This window comes from Protomyctophum parallelum, assembly GCF_964188405.1.
Source record: "Protomyctophum parallelum genome assembly, chromosome: 12".
NCBI lineage: Eukaryota > Metazoa > Chordata > Actinopteri > Myctophiformes > Myctophidae > Protomyctophum > Protomyctophum parallelum.
In genome coordinates, this window is record NC_139712.1 from 22657053 (window position 1) to 22674418 (window position 17366).

The window sequence follows — 17366 nt, forward strand, 5'->3', positions numbered from 1 at the left end:
TCTGAGATTTTATTAATATCCCGTGACTGATGGCATTCTCAAATCTTCTGCTGCTGTTTAAATTATTTTCATTTTCTAGGTGGATGTGTGTGTGTGTGGTGTGTGTGGTGGGTGTGTGTGTGTGTGTGTGTGTGTGTGACAGACACTCAGGCATTCAGTACCAGCGCGGCTTGCCATCCCCTATGTCCGCATGTTGTGTGTACATGCTTAGGCTCTCTAGTGTGTGTGTGTGTGTGTGTGTGTGTGTGTGTGTGTCTGTGTGCGCGCGCGTGTGTCACAAGAACAAATTTAAGCTGACGATTAATTGTCACACAAATAATTGCGTTTAACAATTTATTATAATTCTTTTTACCTTTTTAGCCTTTGCAAGGTTTTTTTTTTAAAGATATTTTTATGTATTTTTTGCCTTTATTGACACTCCGTCAGGCCTGATAGGTGGTCAATTTGTGTTTCTGTTTGCCTTTTCGGTGCATGCGTGCGCATCACCTTTCACTTATCCGCTGAGGAAATTGACATCCTCTCATGAAAACACTGTGGATCCAGTAAAAATGTCAATGCCAAAAGCAACTGGAACAGCATTTGCTGACACCGAGTGATTCTCCACATCAGAGTTCACGGATCGACTGCTGGACATCCTCAAAAGATCCAAACCTAGTGTCCCTATTCTGGGGAAAACATTTGTCGAAAATAGCCGATCTACAAGCTCACGATTCATGTATAAGCCAACTCTGCTCATACAGCTTTGCAATGACTGACCCCTTGAGCTCCTTCAGCTCCGTTTCAGGGCGTGCGCAAATCTCTGCCGCGACCCGCCCCTCTAGAACAGAAACCAACACGTTTGCTGCAGGCTAGGTCCCGGGCAAATGTCTAATGTCTCTTTCAGTTGTCGAGGTAAAAAGGTTTGGGAATACAATACAGTGAATTCCTGAGCTCAGTTGACAGCCCTATCATTGATATAGTCAGCCACAGCTTAGTTTCTGACACCGGTGAATCGGAAAAGAAATGGGAATCTTATAGCGCGGATGATATTTGCGACATAATGTCATGAACTGAGTTCAAATCCCATGATGTGCCCACGCCCTTAGTTCGAATGGAGCAATATTAGCAGCCACTTGGATATTCCCCTGCCAATTTGTGTTACTGGTTATGTCTTCAGCCCTTTTGTTTCCTTGTTTTGTCCGTTAGTGAACTAAAGTAGGTTTTCATGAAAACCTGGTAGGGATGCAGTGTTGATTTTGCAGTGTTGATTTTGTCGATTAAAACTATGACGACTGACCTTTTTTCACTGCCGAAAGCTAAATGAAAACTAGGCCTATGATGACCAAAACTGAGACTAAATATATTGGCAATTTCATCTACAAATTAAAAACTAGACAAATGTAGACTAGATCTGATGTAAACTAGGCTAAAATTGCATGCTGAAAATAGAAGATCTACAAGCTATTTCCAGCAAGTGTCAAAATCAGTCATTAGACACTTTACTACCATAGCTTGAGCGACATGGGAGTGAAACTGGCAGAGTAGGTCACCAGTGTTGGTGTCCTGTCCATCTCTCTGCCAGGCCAGCCAGTCTCTATATCAGTCTGCTGTTGACCAGTGTTGTTTTCGTCGACTAAAACTAAGACGAATAATGTCCATCGACTACCTTTTTCCACTGACGGAAACTAAATGGAAACTACATGAAAACTAAGCTATGAAGCCTATGATGACTAAAACTTGCTGTCTGTCAATGTCTCTGCCAGCCCAGCGAGTCTCTATATCGGTCTACTGTTGACTTGAATCGTCAGTGACACATGTCTGCTGTGCATTGCGAGCGAGTAGCCTGAAATGTGACAACTAAGTGTGCCGAAACGAGAGCTTATAGCACACTCATGTTTGGGAGCCAAAATTGGCCAGATATTATTAATACGAGCTAAGCTTCTGCATAGCATTAAAGGTATATTCAGTGATTTCACTTAATTCAAATATCACTTATTTTTTTGTTTTGTTGTAATAATCCTCCCTACTATAGAGTGTGCTGGCCATATAAGGAGTCCCTCCCTGTCCCCAGTTAACCCCTGGGGGTCAAAAAACCTTAGGTTTCGTTTTTGACTCTCTATCCTGATTGGACGAAAGGCTGGGTCCCACAGCCAAAAACGAAACCTACGGTTTTTTGAGTGAAATCACTGAATATACCTTTAAAACCTGAACTTAAGCTATGGAAGCTCGCTGAGCTAATTGATAGTATTGCATAACTAAGCAGAGCTTAATGGTGTTTTGATCTAAGCAAGGGGACATTACAGGCCTTCTGCCCCCTCGTGACACCAGGCCTGAAGATCGCACGCACGCACACACACACGCAGTGACAGTGTGACACATGAGGCCTATAAATGTTGCCCCTGTTGACATGATGTTGTATTTTTAGCCACGCTCTTCTCTGTGCTGTAAACCAGTGGTTCAGGGACCACCCTTTGGTCCTTGAAACCAAATGGACCCTTACAGGTTTCATTTTACACTCTCAGGAGGAGGAGGTACATTATTGTTAAACATCTGCATTGCTTAAATTTACAACAAGTCTACAGAATTAGAGAATGTAGAATAATTGTTATTTTTGATCAACCTGTTCTCTCTCCAGCATCAATACAGTATGGAATTATGGACACAATCTTATCCATCAATAACAACATATATATATATATATATATTTCTTTTTAAGATATTTTTTTGCGGCTTACGCCTTTTATTGATTTTTGAAGGGACAGACAGTAGGCAGTAAAGGCCGTGTCGGGCTCGGGAGTCAAACCCGCGGCACACTGCGACTGGATTACCAGTCAGGTGCCCAGACCGTTACGCCACGGCCTGGGCCTATAACAACATATTGAGGCAAAATGTCATCAAATGGTGGACCATGGCGCAAATGCCGAATACATAATTTGGCCTTGATATGAAGAGGGTTGAAAACCATTCACTGCTGTAGAGCCCTGGTTCCCAAGCACTGGACCTGGACCCATTTGCGGGTCGCAGACACATTTTTTTATGGGTCCCTTTGTATTTGTTTTGTTTTTAATTGTCTCCACCAGGCCGAAGGCCTATGGGGAGAGTATGTTTTGCACTCCGTCCGTCCTTCCGTCCGTGTGTCCTTCCGTCCGTCCGTCCGTCCTTCCGTCCGTTATCAGCTAATCTCCGGCACCGTTGGCCCGATCCATGCCAAACTTTGCACACACACTCCCAACGACGAACCTCTGTCCCAAATATTGCTCAACGGCCTGTTATAGCGCCACCAGGAGGCCACAACCTGACCTGCCCTGGTGGAGACCTGTGCCGATTGGCTCTTTATCTAGTTGGGATTATTTATTTTTCATGAATTGAAAACAAAATCAATGATTTTATTTCCAGTAAGTGCATGAAGAGAATAGAAGAAACATCAAAGAAATTCTATGAATTGTAAGTACACATAAAAGCTGTTCAGTCTTATGCACTTTCATAGTTTAACATTTTTATTAGTATTATTAGTACTAGTCCTTACCCGTTCTGAATATATGAACAGCAAATGATGTTCAGTGTGGGTAATGTGTTGTAATAGATCACATTACTGATAGGGGGGAACGGGGAATTGTTTACAGATGGTCTTGGGAAGTTAGGTTGGGCACAAAAGTAGGCAAATTAGTAGGCTACTGTAGTTTATTTTGCAAGAAAATGCTGCAGTACAATCATAAGTACACCATTGATAGCTTGGTATTGTGGCTGCTTTGGAGAGGTTATCCTTTAAGGTGAATAATCAGTTGGATAAATATGATTTGAAGTGGAACGTGTTCCTCAGTCATGTTGCAGGTCCTTTGGCGTGATCCATGGTCAGGCAATGCCCTTTTGCTTGTTTATTGTATTTTAACACAATCCCTACTTTTGGCGGAATGCTCCACCTAAGGACTGTAATAACCTTCCGCTCGTGTCGGAATGCTCCGTCAGATTAGCTTTATTATGGATATCAATCCGCATCGCTGAGAACTATTTTTTCATTATTATTTTGGGTCGGCCTTTCCTTCTTTAGCGATCCTAGACCGGATCGCGCATGCGCGCTGATGTCCACCTCCCATTATACAGGCAGACTAAAAGCTGAATAACTCCTAACCTACGGAGCTCTCCGTGGTTTAGTCAATTAGCGCGATGTTCGGAGGTCTTTGCTGATAATCCGGTGGTCTAGATGGAAACATTGGTGCTTTCTAGAGCAAGGATGGCTATATTTTAGCTCGCTAGCATTGACGCTATTTATTTAGCACACGATGGACGCCCACAACATCCGTTTCTGTGCTGCGTGCGCAACCTCTAAATCGCCCCACAGAAAATGGGTATTGTACTGTAAATATGACATGAATATGAATGCAAAGTAGTGGTTGATGTGTGGACCGCTACCGTAGTCAAGTTTGAAGAAAAAAAGGACGAAGAAAGGCGCAACAGTTTTCTCAGTGCTTTGATGTGTGGACAGGCAAGCTGTTGCTGTTGTGCATGGTGAGATGTGTGTAGTAGGAGAAGACGGCCAAAGGATGCAACACACACACACACACACACACACACACACAGTCAGCGGTGCCAAATTGTATAGGGAACTCTTTGTTGTGTTGCAGCGGTAGCTAGAGGAAGCATGCCAGTGGGGTAACGGTGAGAACGGTGGCCTGTGATGCAGGTGTCGCTAAGGGGCGGAGGTGTGTGAGGGTGGGAGGTTAATTCACTAATAAATTAATTATTAATCATTAATGTGTCAAATCGAAAAAAGGGCTTCGTTAAGACCTTATATGGTCAATGCCTGTGTGAAAAGTGGGAGTGATTGGTGCAGGCAATGAGGAGATACGGCTGTGTTTCTGACATTCATTCAGACATTGTTAGAATTATAGTATGATTATTAGTATAATTTATTAGTATTATTATATTATTTTATTATTATACATAGTAACTATGGATTATAAACCAGTAGGCCTACACATACAAGTGAAGCATTTAATTGCATTCTGACAATAGTCAACACTTTAATGTTCTATTCAGATATTCAATGCATCCTGTCTAAGGCCAGCCTACTCAAACTATTATTATTATTATTATATCCGGAATCCCCCCCCCCCACGCGCAGTCGCGCACACACACGGGTGCAACAATCCTCTGTGGATCTCTGATATGCATTGCAACGCTTGCTAGCCTAGCTATGTTGTGTTTACTGTCGATAGCTTTGGCTATCGCTAACATGATGACAGCAACAAGTAGGATGTAATTGTATATTGTATGCAGGCTTTGGCAACTGTCCTGTTTGGCTCTCAGTGTTCATCGGATTCTTTATCTTACATAAAGAAATACGAGCGACCAGCGACGTTAAAGAAGTTAAGAACACAGCGGGGGGGGGGGGGGGGGGGCAGAAGTCACAGTGACAGAACTACACAGTGTAGTGTGAGCACAGTGCGCTGCGCTGAGAGCCAGGACTCAGACCCTCCCCTCCCTCAAGGCTCAGGAGGGAGGGGGCTGTGCTGTTTGTGTGACTGTGCGCTGGGCAGGAGCATGTCTCAACCAGAGTAATCTAGTAACCGAGTAATGACACTCCCGTTGACTCACATTGTAACAATGGAATGCGGAAGTGCTCATTCTATCTCAATGGAATAGTTCCAGCCATAAGAGCAATGTTTGGAACTATAGCCCATAGACACCCGCTTTGCGGTGAGATCAAAGCGTGTCACCACTCTCTTATACTAGATTACTCTGGTCTCAACCAAAGGGAGGACGGAGTGGGTGTAGTATCGATACAATGGAAAAGTCATATTGAACCGTTTTTATTTTTCAGAATCGATATTTATCGATATTTCGATATTTTCGACAACACTAAGAAGTAGTGAAAATTGACAATTTACAAGCTCATAGCGCGGCGAAAAGCAATTGTGTTTTGCATTTGTAGATCTGCCATTTTCACTAGTTTGGGTCCAAGAGAATTTCTCTTTTGGGTCGTGACTCGTGAGCTGAAAGGTCTGGGAACCACAGCTCTGTGTCTAGAGCATCGGTTCTCAAAGTGGGTTCTGGGGACCCCTAAGGGTCCTTGAGGGAGTTCCAGGGGGACCCTAGCTAAATTTGAGATAGTTGGCAACCAAATGGACCCTTATGGTTATGGGTCTGTAAATCAGAGAGTGTACAATTGTACAAATAAACCAAACAAGTAACCATCTGGACCCGTTTGGTTCCATTTGACACACCCCGAGTTAAATTAACAGTGATTTTACAATATAAATTGGAGTCCCAGAGATATAAATGGTGGTCCGCAGCCTAATAAATGTCGATGTGGGTGTCCTTGTCATGACATAGTTTGGGAACCACGGGTTTAGTTCAACAGAGACCAGTTGCTAGGTTAGCCGTGGTTACACTTTGTCTCAGAGATCGTTTGACAGAGAGCTTCATTCATGTTTATAAAAGGAAGTGCAAAAGTTTCAATTATCTCACTGTTAGCACATTTTCAACAGCAGGCTAGTTGGTGATTATGCATGCACACGCACGCACACGCACACAACTCTGTACCTCTCTCTCTCTCTTTCTCTCCAGTGACACGATTCAACCATACTGTGAAAGAACCATTTGTTTCCCTCTGCCTCTATACACACACACACGCACGCACGCATGCACACACACCACACGTCACCAGTTTGTGAATCCAGGCAACATATTGGCGACATGTTGGGGAGCTTGTAGCTTGGCTATTTTTGACACACGGCACCGTCCTGTGACGAAGTATGACTTGAAGGTTTTTATATTGGACTGCTCTTCTCTTTTAAGAAAGTATGTGGGGGTTGGTACGCAAGTAACTGAAAGAAAACAAAAGGAAGTATCAGAAATGCAGTATACACTGCAAACATCTTGTGTTCATTTAATCCTTGGGGATCCTGCAGATTTATTTAGTATTTTTGGAGGGCCCCTCCTATGCCCAGCTTTGTGTGTTTTGAGTGTACCCCATAGTGCTGAATTGATTGGCTGAGCAATGTCTGTACCCCATAGGACATAGGTACTTGGCTAGCAATTATAGACCCGTTGCTCTTCTTCCTGTTGTCTCAAAAATATTAGAAAAGATCGTTGCCATGCATCTAACTGAATATTTGGAGTCTAAGCAACTACCGGTACTGCACCCACAGCAGTTTGGATTTAGACCCAAACATTCTACCGAGACAGCTAACTGTTACTACTGGTGAGGGGACAAGTTGTGGGGACAGTGTTCTTGGACCTAAAAAAGGCCTTTGACACTGTCCACCATGGAGTCTTGTTGTCTAAGTTAAAACATGTCAAAGTGTCAGCAGAAGCTTCACAGTGGTTTAAGTCATATCTGGGAGGGAGACAGCAGTGTGTCAGGGTCAATGGGGAGAAATCATTGCTGCTCCCCAATAACATGGGAGTGTCCCAAGGGTCGGTACTTGGACCACTGCTATTTACTATGTACATTAACGATCTTCCCCAGGCGTTAGCTGCCAAATGTATGCTGATGACACTGTCATCTACACATCTGCTAAAACAGCCAGCATGGAAGCTGCGCAGCTGACACAGGAATTAGAGAACATCTCCAACTGTGGAAATGGAAATGGGTGAAGAGAAATATTTAGGAATAATCTTGGATAAAAACTTAAAATTTGAAAAACAGGTAAAGCATATATGCAAGAAGGTCAAACCAAATCTAAATTGTTTTCGTCATATTAGAAGGGACCTATCAGCTAAAACTGCACAGCTGTATATGCATGCTATGATTTTCTCACACCTATCATACAGCATCACAACATGGTCACAATCCTCTCAAACTGTCTTAAAACCAATAGCATCAATATACAAACAGGCTATAAAAATCATGGATCAAAAACCAATGAGATGGCACATTTGTGGTGTCCTAAAAAAAGTACAAACACAACCTTTTTACATTTGAAAATGTTGTATTTTTTTCTACTATCAAATTGGTTTTTAAGTGTTTACAGGGTCATGTCTCACCTTTGTTCTCTGGACTGATAGTTAGACTTCCGAGTCTCTGGTAGAGCAACCACTCGCGCCTCAACAAGTGGTAACTGTGTTGTTCCCAGGTGTAACAACACATTCGGACAGTCTGCCTTTTCAGTAAAGGGAGCTAACTTATGGAACTCCTTGCCTACGGACGGATGGTAATGTGTTCTATATATGAACTTGTATGTCTCAAACTATGGTTGAAATCAGATCAACTGTGCTCACATGTATAGCTCCTGACTGGTCACGAGAATGATTATGTTTACTTTTGTACTGGAGGTTATGTAATGTGTACTGTGACTTTGCTGTACATTTCACTTGAATGTACTTCTTATTTTTAGATTGGGTGTTCTTTTAACTTTGTATTTTCAGAAAAGTCTCCTATGGACAAGTGGTGAAAACTAGCACTCGTGCTAACACACTGTAAACGATGCATCTACAAGTTGTACAATTGTGCAATGAGCAATGTGATTGTTATGTCCATATCAAATAAATAAACATAAACATAGCTTTTTTCTTAATTTTTATCCCATGATTTTGTAATCCATTTTTCACCCCTGTGTCAATTATCTAATGTGATCCTGGGCTCTACAAACCCTCCGCCAACCTGGGGAGAGAAACGGACTTGAACTCATGCTTCCTTCATGCCTGAGTGTCCAAGTTGCTCCTTTACACCTGACGGGGGAGTTTCCCTGGTTGGACGTAGCGATGATTCTATTGGCTGAGCAATGCGTGTACCCCATAGAGATGATTCTATTGGCTGAGCACGGAATGTGATGAATGATGATGTAGCATGATGTATGCAATTATTTGATGATAAGAGCACCCCTCACTTTACACGAATGATTTGCGATGTGCAGTATATAAACAACATAATTATTTAGTATTCTTTTGAATGAATATTTAAGTTTAGCAGAAAACTTGGGTCAGGATTTAGAAGGCGTTTTTTAGAATCGGCCTCAGTCCTAACTCTAAATGGGTTTAAAGACCAGGCCCATTGCAAGTTGTTGAAAGGGCTAGTAGGTGTCAAGGTGATGTGTGTTTGCTCAGCAGTTGCTGATGTCTGCTCAGGAGCTTTGAGTGTTTACTCAGACCCAAAACACATTAGAGGGAACATTGCAGCGGACCACCGCACCGACCTCCGCGGGGACCTCCCTTATATTAAACACACATAGATACGGAAGCTGCTGGTTATTATTCATAACATATGAATTCTTGTTTATACAAAGATTGCTTCAGCAAAACACTGGGGGGGGAAGAGAAGAGATATGGGAGAGAGATTGAGACACAGGGATATATGGGGGGTATGAACAGATAAGAGAGGGAGGGAGAGTTTTGCTTTTCCTTTGCCAAATAACAACGGCAAGTCTCCAACACCCCTCCATCTGTTTGTCTTGGATGCCACTACTGTTTACGTGCGCGTGCGTGTGTGTGTGTACACGCAAATCCCTATCAGGTAAACACAGGCATCTTGCACAACAGTGATCACACATTAAAAACAACACTATCTTGTTGAAATGTCCCTTCCCTCGTTTCTAGACATAAATATGAATCTGTTTCCCAGGCCAATGCTTCACTCTTGCTTAATTAATCATCTTCGTGAGTGGATAGCACAATGGGTCAAATACCCAGGACGCACGCACAGATCCGACAACACCAAAGGTCCGACGTGCGGAAATCACCTTTCGCTCCTGTCGAGGAAGTTTGGAATATACTAAGCTGTTATACATTTAAGGAAATCAAATACTTTATGAGCAGCTCTTTTCTTTCCCATTGTTATTTCTGTTCCCTTTGTTGACATTTGACCTGTGGTTCTGGGGTTGAGGTCCGGAGAGATGAAGTGCTCTCCAACAGACTTCCGTAACACTCGCGACATTGCGCTGGTGCGACGTGCGTTGGTCCGTGCTTGCGGCTAGGGTTAGGTTAGGGTTTTGGTCTCTCTTCTTGTGCAAGTACAGAGATCACTTAGTAGAATGTGTGACTGATGGACTGCTGTGGAATCGATGCAGCCCACGCTAACTGACTGTTTAACCCATTTAGACCTGAGGATGATTCTACAAAATTGTCTACAGTTTTCTGAAAAACCTGTGTCTTTACGTCAGTGGTTCTCAACCTTTTTCATGTTGACCCCCAGAATTATCTGTATTTGGCCACTGACCCCCGTCTGAAAATATGGTGTTCCAGGGACCCACCCAGAAGCAAAGATTTGAGTTAAAAATGTTGGCTCTGAAAGAATATATATTCAAAGATTTGTGCCACATATTCACGATTTTTCAAAAACAGCAGATCTACAAGCTCAGCTATGAGCGTGTACACTGCCTTTCATTCCCTTTTATTTCAGCATTTTACTTTTTGATCTTTGTGTTTCCCCAAATACATAGGAAGCGAGATATCAGTTGATATTATGTGTTTTCCAGTTGGATACATATGACTATCTGTCTGTCTGTATTGCTGACGCATGCACGCATGGGTCACACGCACACACACACATCAGGAATGCTACTGTACATAATACAGTACTGTACATACACAATTATTACATAATCGTCTAATCGCAATTATTTAAGGTAATCACAATTATCTTGCCATAATCGTGTCCACTGTTGAAACATGTCAGCTATTTCCGCTAATGTGTAAGTATGAAATCTATAGAAAATGCCAAACAGAAATGCAATGTTCTATTCATATTAAATGTTATGAATTCCAATCATTGGTATTCATATTAAATGTTATGATTTCCAATGATTGGTATTGCTGTGCAGAGTGTGGTCTCATGGGAGAGGATGTTAGTATCTCTGTGTAACGCTGCAGTACATCGGCGGGAAGTAGGGATGTTAATAGTTAATTGATTAATCGCTGTCGAGACATTCTTCAATTATTCATCAGTTAACAATGAATCGTGTGTGTGTGTGTGTGTGTGTGTGTGTGTGTGTGTGTGTGTGTGTGTGTGTGTGTGTGTGTGTGTGTGTGTGTGTGTGTGTGTGTGTGTGTGTGTGTGTGTGTGTGTGTGTGTGTGTGTGTGTGTGTGTGTGTGTGTGTGTGTGTGTGTGTGTGTGTTTTTCAGGTCCAGTGGTCAGACTCCTCGTCCAGTAGCGTGACAAAAACACACCTGGAGCTGGAGAATTTCCTACTGAAGGTACACACACACACACACACACTGTCTAACTCCTAAGTTAACATTGCATCTCTTTTTTAGACGTGTCATTATATGCAAAAACATTACAAAACTAGAACTGCACTCTGTCGAGTGCATACTTGCTTGTTGCACACTAGTAGGCCATAAATGGCCAACTAGTGCGCAAGCAGAGCGCGCAAGTACTTTCGACTGCTGTAAACTGTCAAATCTCAGTATCTCTGTGAAGGAACGTTTGAAATGTCTAATTATTAGGTGTAACTATTTGCTACCTACCTACTTTATGCATATAAACACCTAGTATTATTAAGTATGGTTCAAGTTTCTATCTATATAAGAAATACAGTTTTATCGATGTAGATATATTCTGGATCCCTTTTTTGTTTTTTAAAGAAAAATAAATCATTGATACGTGATTTAAAAAGGTATATAAACTGAATTAAGATGTTATACAGTATAATTATTCTATTATTTATTCTAAATTCTCAATTGTTTTAAATGTATTTCATCTTGGAATATAGTGATATTAATACTAAATCATGATCAGAGTAATAGGTATTTCTAACTTCAATTTCTGTAATAATACTTTCACATTTGTTAAATGTCCCATGTATGACTAGCTCTAAATGATGACGTAAGACATACGTATACATATACATATACTATATAGAGTATGTAGTTGTAAGTTGATTAGCGGTATACTGTGGTTACTTTGCACCAAAAACTGTGACAGCCAACCCGCCATTTTATGCTTATGCAAGAAAAACAGCAAATCTGTGCCTGGTTTGCTGGGACCAGATTACACAAATGACCATATTTCTTACGTCATCATTGAGAGCTAGTCATACATATACACACCACGTACTCTGGTCCCAGCAGATCAGGCACAATTTGCTATTTTATTTTTACTGATTATGTATATAGTATACGTATGACTAGCTCTAAATGATGACGTAAGACATACGTATACATATACATATACTATATAGAGTATGTAGTTGTAAGTTGATTAGCGGTATACTGTGGTTACTTTGCACCAAAAACCGTGACAGCCAACCCGCCATTTTATGCTTATGCAAGAAAAACAGCAAATCTGTGCCTGGTTTGCTGGGACCAGATTACACAAATTACCATATTTCTTACGTCATCATTGAGAGCTAGTCATACATATACACACCACGTACTCTGGTCCCAGCAGATCAGGCACAATTTGCTATTTTATTTTTTACTGATTATGTATATAGTATACGTATGACTAGCTCTCAATGATGACGTAAGACATATGGTCATTTGTGTAATCTGGTCCCAGCAAAACAGGCACAGATTTGATGTTTTTTTGCATAAGCATAAAATGGCGGGTTGGCTGTCACGGTGAAAGAGACAGGGCGAAATTATTACTTTGCTTGCGCAAGTAATGATTTCTCACGAGTGTGAAGTGAGGGGCGCCCACAACGTCATGCATAATGTCTAATCATTATTTATTACTTGTGCTTTAGTGGGTGTGACTAACAGGCTTACACTATCATTATCCCCATCGTCCGTCCCCCCCACAACGAGACATGCATTGTTGTGTTATTGCGACGGTCGCAGATAACTATGAAACCTTAGTTTTTAGTCACGTCACTCACGACAATTCCCGCCACTCTGTCATGTCACATGACTCAAATCCCCGTCGCTCACCCCAGGCAAGCCCCCTGGATATCGCTGTTGTCTCCATACATGGTAGCTATATAGGTTGTCTCCATATATGGAGCTCTAGGTGAAATAACGATGGTTTTCACCTTGAGCTCCATATATGGAGACAACCTACAGCTGATGGCGCCCCCCATGCCAAAGCACCAGCGCTCGCCCAGCAGCAGTCTGCCGTCAGCGCCCCCAGGCGTCTTACTGGTTGTATGAAACGGAAGTTTAGTTACGAGTTGTATCTATATCAGCCATAATGATGTCTCATGTTGTCACATACTGACTAAACAAACATTAAAGTCCATATACTTGGCTGGCAAACCTTTTTTTGTTTTGTTTTTTAACACCTTGAATACGCCGGAATCTTTCAAAGATGATAGCGCGATGATAGTGCCAAGCAGATAAGGCAGGTTTTACTCTGAAAAGCCCCGCCTTCCGTTACCCCCCAAAACCAGGAGGAATAATCTTCCGTTAACTACCTCGTGCTGTCACATTTAAAGTCTCTCTAGAAGCGTTTATATTCCAAACGAGATGCTATCAGTTAAGTCGGAAATGAAGACGGAACATTGCCGCTTTGCACCTGCTCCTTGTGAGATTTCATTTAGATTTACCGTGTGCAAAATGGAGCCTAAATGAACGGTGATGGTGTTGTTGAAGAGACCTGTCTGTGTGTCCTCCAGCTTCCCAAAGAGCAGAGCACGGAGACCTTTGAGAAGGGAATCCTTCAGCTGCTCAGCCAGGGAGACAAGTATGAGAGCTGTGATGTGGAGAGAAGCCTCAGGTGATTATCTCTCTCTCTCTCTCTCTCTCTCTCTCTCTCTCTCTCTCTCTCTCTCTCTCTCTCTCTCTCTCTCTCTCTCTCTTTCGCACGCACGCACGCTGAGTCACAGGCACACCCCTCCTTGTCTCCATAAGTTTCATTTAGTTGTGAAATGAAAGTGAAACCAAACCTACAGTACTGAGTAGTAATAGCCTGCTCTGAAAACATATACAGTAAAAGTGGACATTAATTTCACAGTAGTGCACTTGAATTTGGCTGCAATTATATCTACAACAAAATGTTAGCAATTCTTTGCATGGTTGGACATGATTTCTTTTTTTTTTTGGCTTGCGTTCTCTCTCTCTCTCTCTCTCTCTCTGAAACGCAGTTGACACACAGACAATTCTACATGCGCACCAATATACATTGTATGCATAACGTAAAACTGTAAGATCAGTAGTCCGTAGTTAAAGACAATGGTGTGGGCAGGGTGTGCAGTACGTGTTAGAACATTTTAAATGATGCACGCCACAGCCTTTCTCTCTAGCTCAGCGTGTGTGGGTGTGTGTGTGCATGACACAGATCTGCTGAGCTGTGAGCATGTAGCACTTCATCTTCTGATGAAGACAGTTACATATTGTCCTTTTTTAGGAGAGGATGTTTGTCATGGAGTGATAAATCCACGGCAACCAGAGGGGAGAACAGGCCGCTGAGATGAGACATAGTCTATTCAGAACACCATTTACACACATTCACACACCGACAGTTAAGGCTCCAGCCTACTCGTTGAAGCCGTCACTGAGGCCCGGAAATTGTTTACATTGTTTGCATTTTCGTCACCCGCTAAACCCCTTATCCCTAAACTACTTTGCCTTTTTTTTTTTTTTTTTTTTTTTACATTTTTTAATAGTTCAATCTACATTGACACGTTGTGAGCTTGTAGTCTGGCCATTTTAACTATTAAAAAAAAACAGTTGTGAGATTTTATTTTGCTTTAATCCATGAGTGCCGGTTAGTCCCTTATAATCCTACAACGTTAGGATTATAATCCCGCAATATTATTTTCCACCGGGACCCACAAATACTAAACGGCCACGGTCGTACACACGTATGCACACTGAGAGTTAAGTAACTCCGACCAACCCTACCAAGCGGTAGGCCTGTCACAATTATTACATGATCGCCTAATTCCAATTATTTGAGATAATCACGATGCATGTTGAAAAATGTCCATACATTTTCAAGCATTGCAGAAAAAGCAGATCTACAAGCTTACAACACATTGGTACATTCTTTTGGAAAGATTTTTTTATATCTGCCCTGTGGAATATGTGATTACGAGGCCTAAAAGGCAAACAGAAATATAAATTGTAACGTTCCAACTGTGTGTGTGTGTGTGTGTGTGTGTGTGTGTGTGTGTGTGTGCGCGCACACATCAGGGAGAGGTTCATGTGTGCTCCTCCACTCTTCAGACAGACCAGGAAGGTCTGCAGTTTCTTCAACTGTGACTCCAAATCTACCTGCTGCAGATGTAAGTAACACTGTGCGTGCGTCGTGTGTGCGTGCGTGAGTGCTTTTACACCACCGGCCCAATTATCCGACACATCGGGAACGGCTGAATATCTTTTCTTTCTTTCTGCACTGGCGCAAACGAATCAAATGAATCGGATAAACGTTGAAACATGAAGAACGCTGCCGTGTGGTGTGCTACTCTATGATAGAGAACAAGTAATGAAGTAGGTCAGACAGAGAGGCTCATAATATTGTCTTTGTATCGTCCAAGAATTGTGGGAGTTTATCCCCCGTTTCAATGCTCTTCTAGACCTCTGGGAGATTGAATTGCTGAGGTGGAGCGCAACACCTGCTCCCAGTGCCTCACCGCTGGGGTTGTCACAATTATTCGTATGAGCGCAATAATTTGAGATAATTGCAATTATTTAATATCACCATAATCGTTTCGATGTTGATGGAAGATGTTCATGCATGTTCATGCATTTAAAATAGCTGATCTACAAGCATACAATGTGTCACTTTTTGATTCGTTGTAAGCTTTAAGATCAGCTATTTACGATATTTTTACCTACCTAAAAATATATAAATAAATGCCACTATGCGGCGATGGCTCATGGGTAGAGTTTCCGGATGGTAACCACATGGTCGCCAGTTCGAACCCGGGCTCCCCCAGAGTTGGTGTCGAAGTGTCCTTGAGCAAGACACTGAACCCCTAATTGCTCCTGATGTGCAGGTTGGTGCCTTGCCATCGCCGCCATCGGTGTATGCCGCCATCGGTGTATGCATGCGCGTGTGAATGGGTGAATGTAATGCATGTAATGCAGAATCTATATAAAGCGCCTTGGATACAGGCATGTTCATGTTAAATGTTCCAATTCCCAATGCCACGAGCACAATTAAATCGTTAGTCGCAATTATTTGCGTGACAGCCCTACTTACTTGCCACACCCCAGCAGAGTTTGCGGTGCCCAGGATCAAACCCATGACCCTGAGCGAAGACCAAAACATGTTAGACCTGGTTTTAAAAGTGTGCAATTCACTTGGACTGCCATGGAGATTCTTGCTTTTAATTTAAATTTGTTCAGTATTTACCCCAAAGCCAGTATGGCATATATATTTTACACTAGCATGTGTCGTCAAAGATACCATTGTTAGTTATCACTGCCACCTACTGGGCAGAATGAATAGGGCAGCTAAATGTCTTGACAACTGTATGGATGTAGTTGGTTGAATGCCTGTTGAATGCCTGTTGTCATCATGTAAAGAATAAATGGCAAAATTGTTCCACTCTTACAATTACAATGTAGGCATTTAGCACACACTCTTAATCTCTTAATTTACAGTAGGAAAGAACAAAACATGGTAATACATCAAATACATAAAAAAGAATGTTGTGCGTACATTCAAATAAATGTTGTACGTAAGCTAAGAACCTAACAGTGGAATATCTGTATAATGCAACTTTGCGTCTACACTATAGACTAGAGTGCCTATGTCTTTTATGTCTACATAAAATGCTATATCTATCTATCTATCTAGAGCCTTTGCATATGCCTTTAAGGTTGTTGAGGCCTAGGGCAAGTGATACGGCAAGTGCTACAGGCCAAGATTACGCTATGAGCTTGTAGATCTGCTATTTCTCAACAGCTAAAGTATAACATTACGCTTAAAACACCAAAAGGGGTTCCCGCCCAACATGGGTTAAGTTGATAACGTCTTACAGTATCTTCTGGACTTTGCACAGATCTCTTTCGGGGAAACCTAGCCTACATATAGGAATAACAGCGCGTGGGACAAAAGAGTCACACCCAGAGTGTAGAGTAGGAGAGTAGCGACACAAATCTCGCCGCAAAGCTGGTGCCTATGGGCTATAGTTCCAATCATTGCTCCTATGGCTGGAACTATCCCATTGAGATAGAATGAGCACTTCCGCATTCCATTGTTACAATGGGAGTCAACGCTAGTGTCGCCACTCTCTTACTATATTACTCTGGTCACACCGAGGACCACCCAGCTTTGCCATGGACACATTTGTGACTTTTTAATACAGAGACAGTCATGGCAGCAAGACCAACTGTTCAGGAGATGAGAAAAACGTTTTTTCTTTTTAAAAAAAATCCAAAATGAGTTAATAGCACAGGCTGGCTTATAGACATTACCGTACTTTATAAGCCATATCTCCAAAACTGGTGGGTCAAACTGAACAACCAATATGTCAATTTAGGCTATGATTCCTTGCTTTCACCTGACATGAAAAAACAAAACAACAAATTCAATGACTGAGGGCCATACTCCTATTTT

At 42.0% G+C, this 17366-nt stretch overlaps 1 protein-coding gene across 4 annotated transcripts in view; it reads left to right on the forward strand.

Annotated features, from left to right (window-relative positions):
- LOC310868225 (zinc finger CCHC domain-containing protein 2-like) overlaps nucleotides 1-17366 on the forward strand; it is a 65135-nt gene that overhangs the window by 19698 nt on the left and 28071 nt on the right. For all 4 annotated transcript variants that reach the window (XM_083778549.1, XM_083778551.1, XM_083778550.1 and 1 more), the window contains exons 4-6: nucleotides 11042-11113; nucleotides 13474-13574; nucleotides 14993-15084. In XM_083778549.1, coding sequence (XP_083634675.1) covers nucleotides 11042-11113; nucleotides 13474-13574; nucleotides 14993-15084 — 265 coding nt within the window. The remainder of the gene's footprint in view (nucleotides 1-11041; nucleotides 11114-13473; nucleotides 13575-14992; nucleotides 15085-17366) is intronic.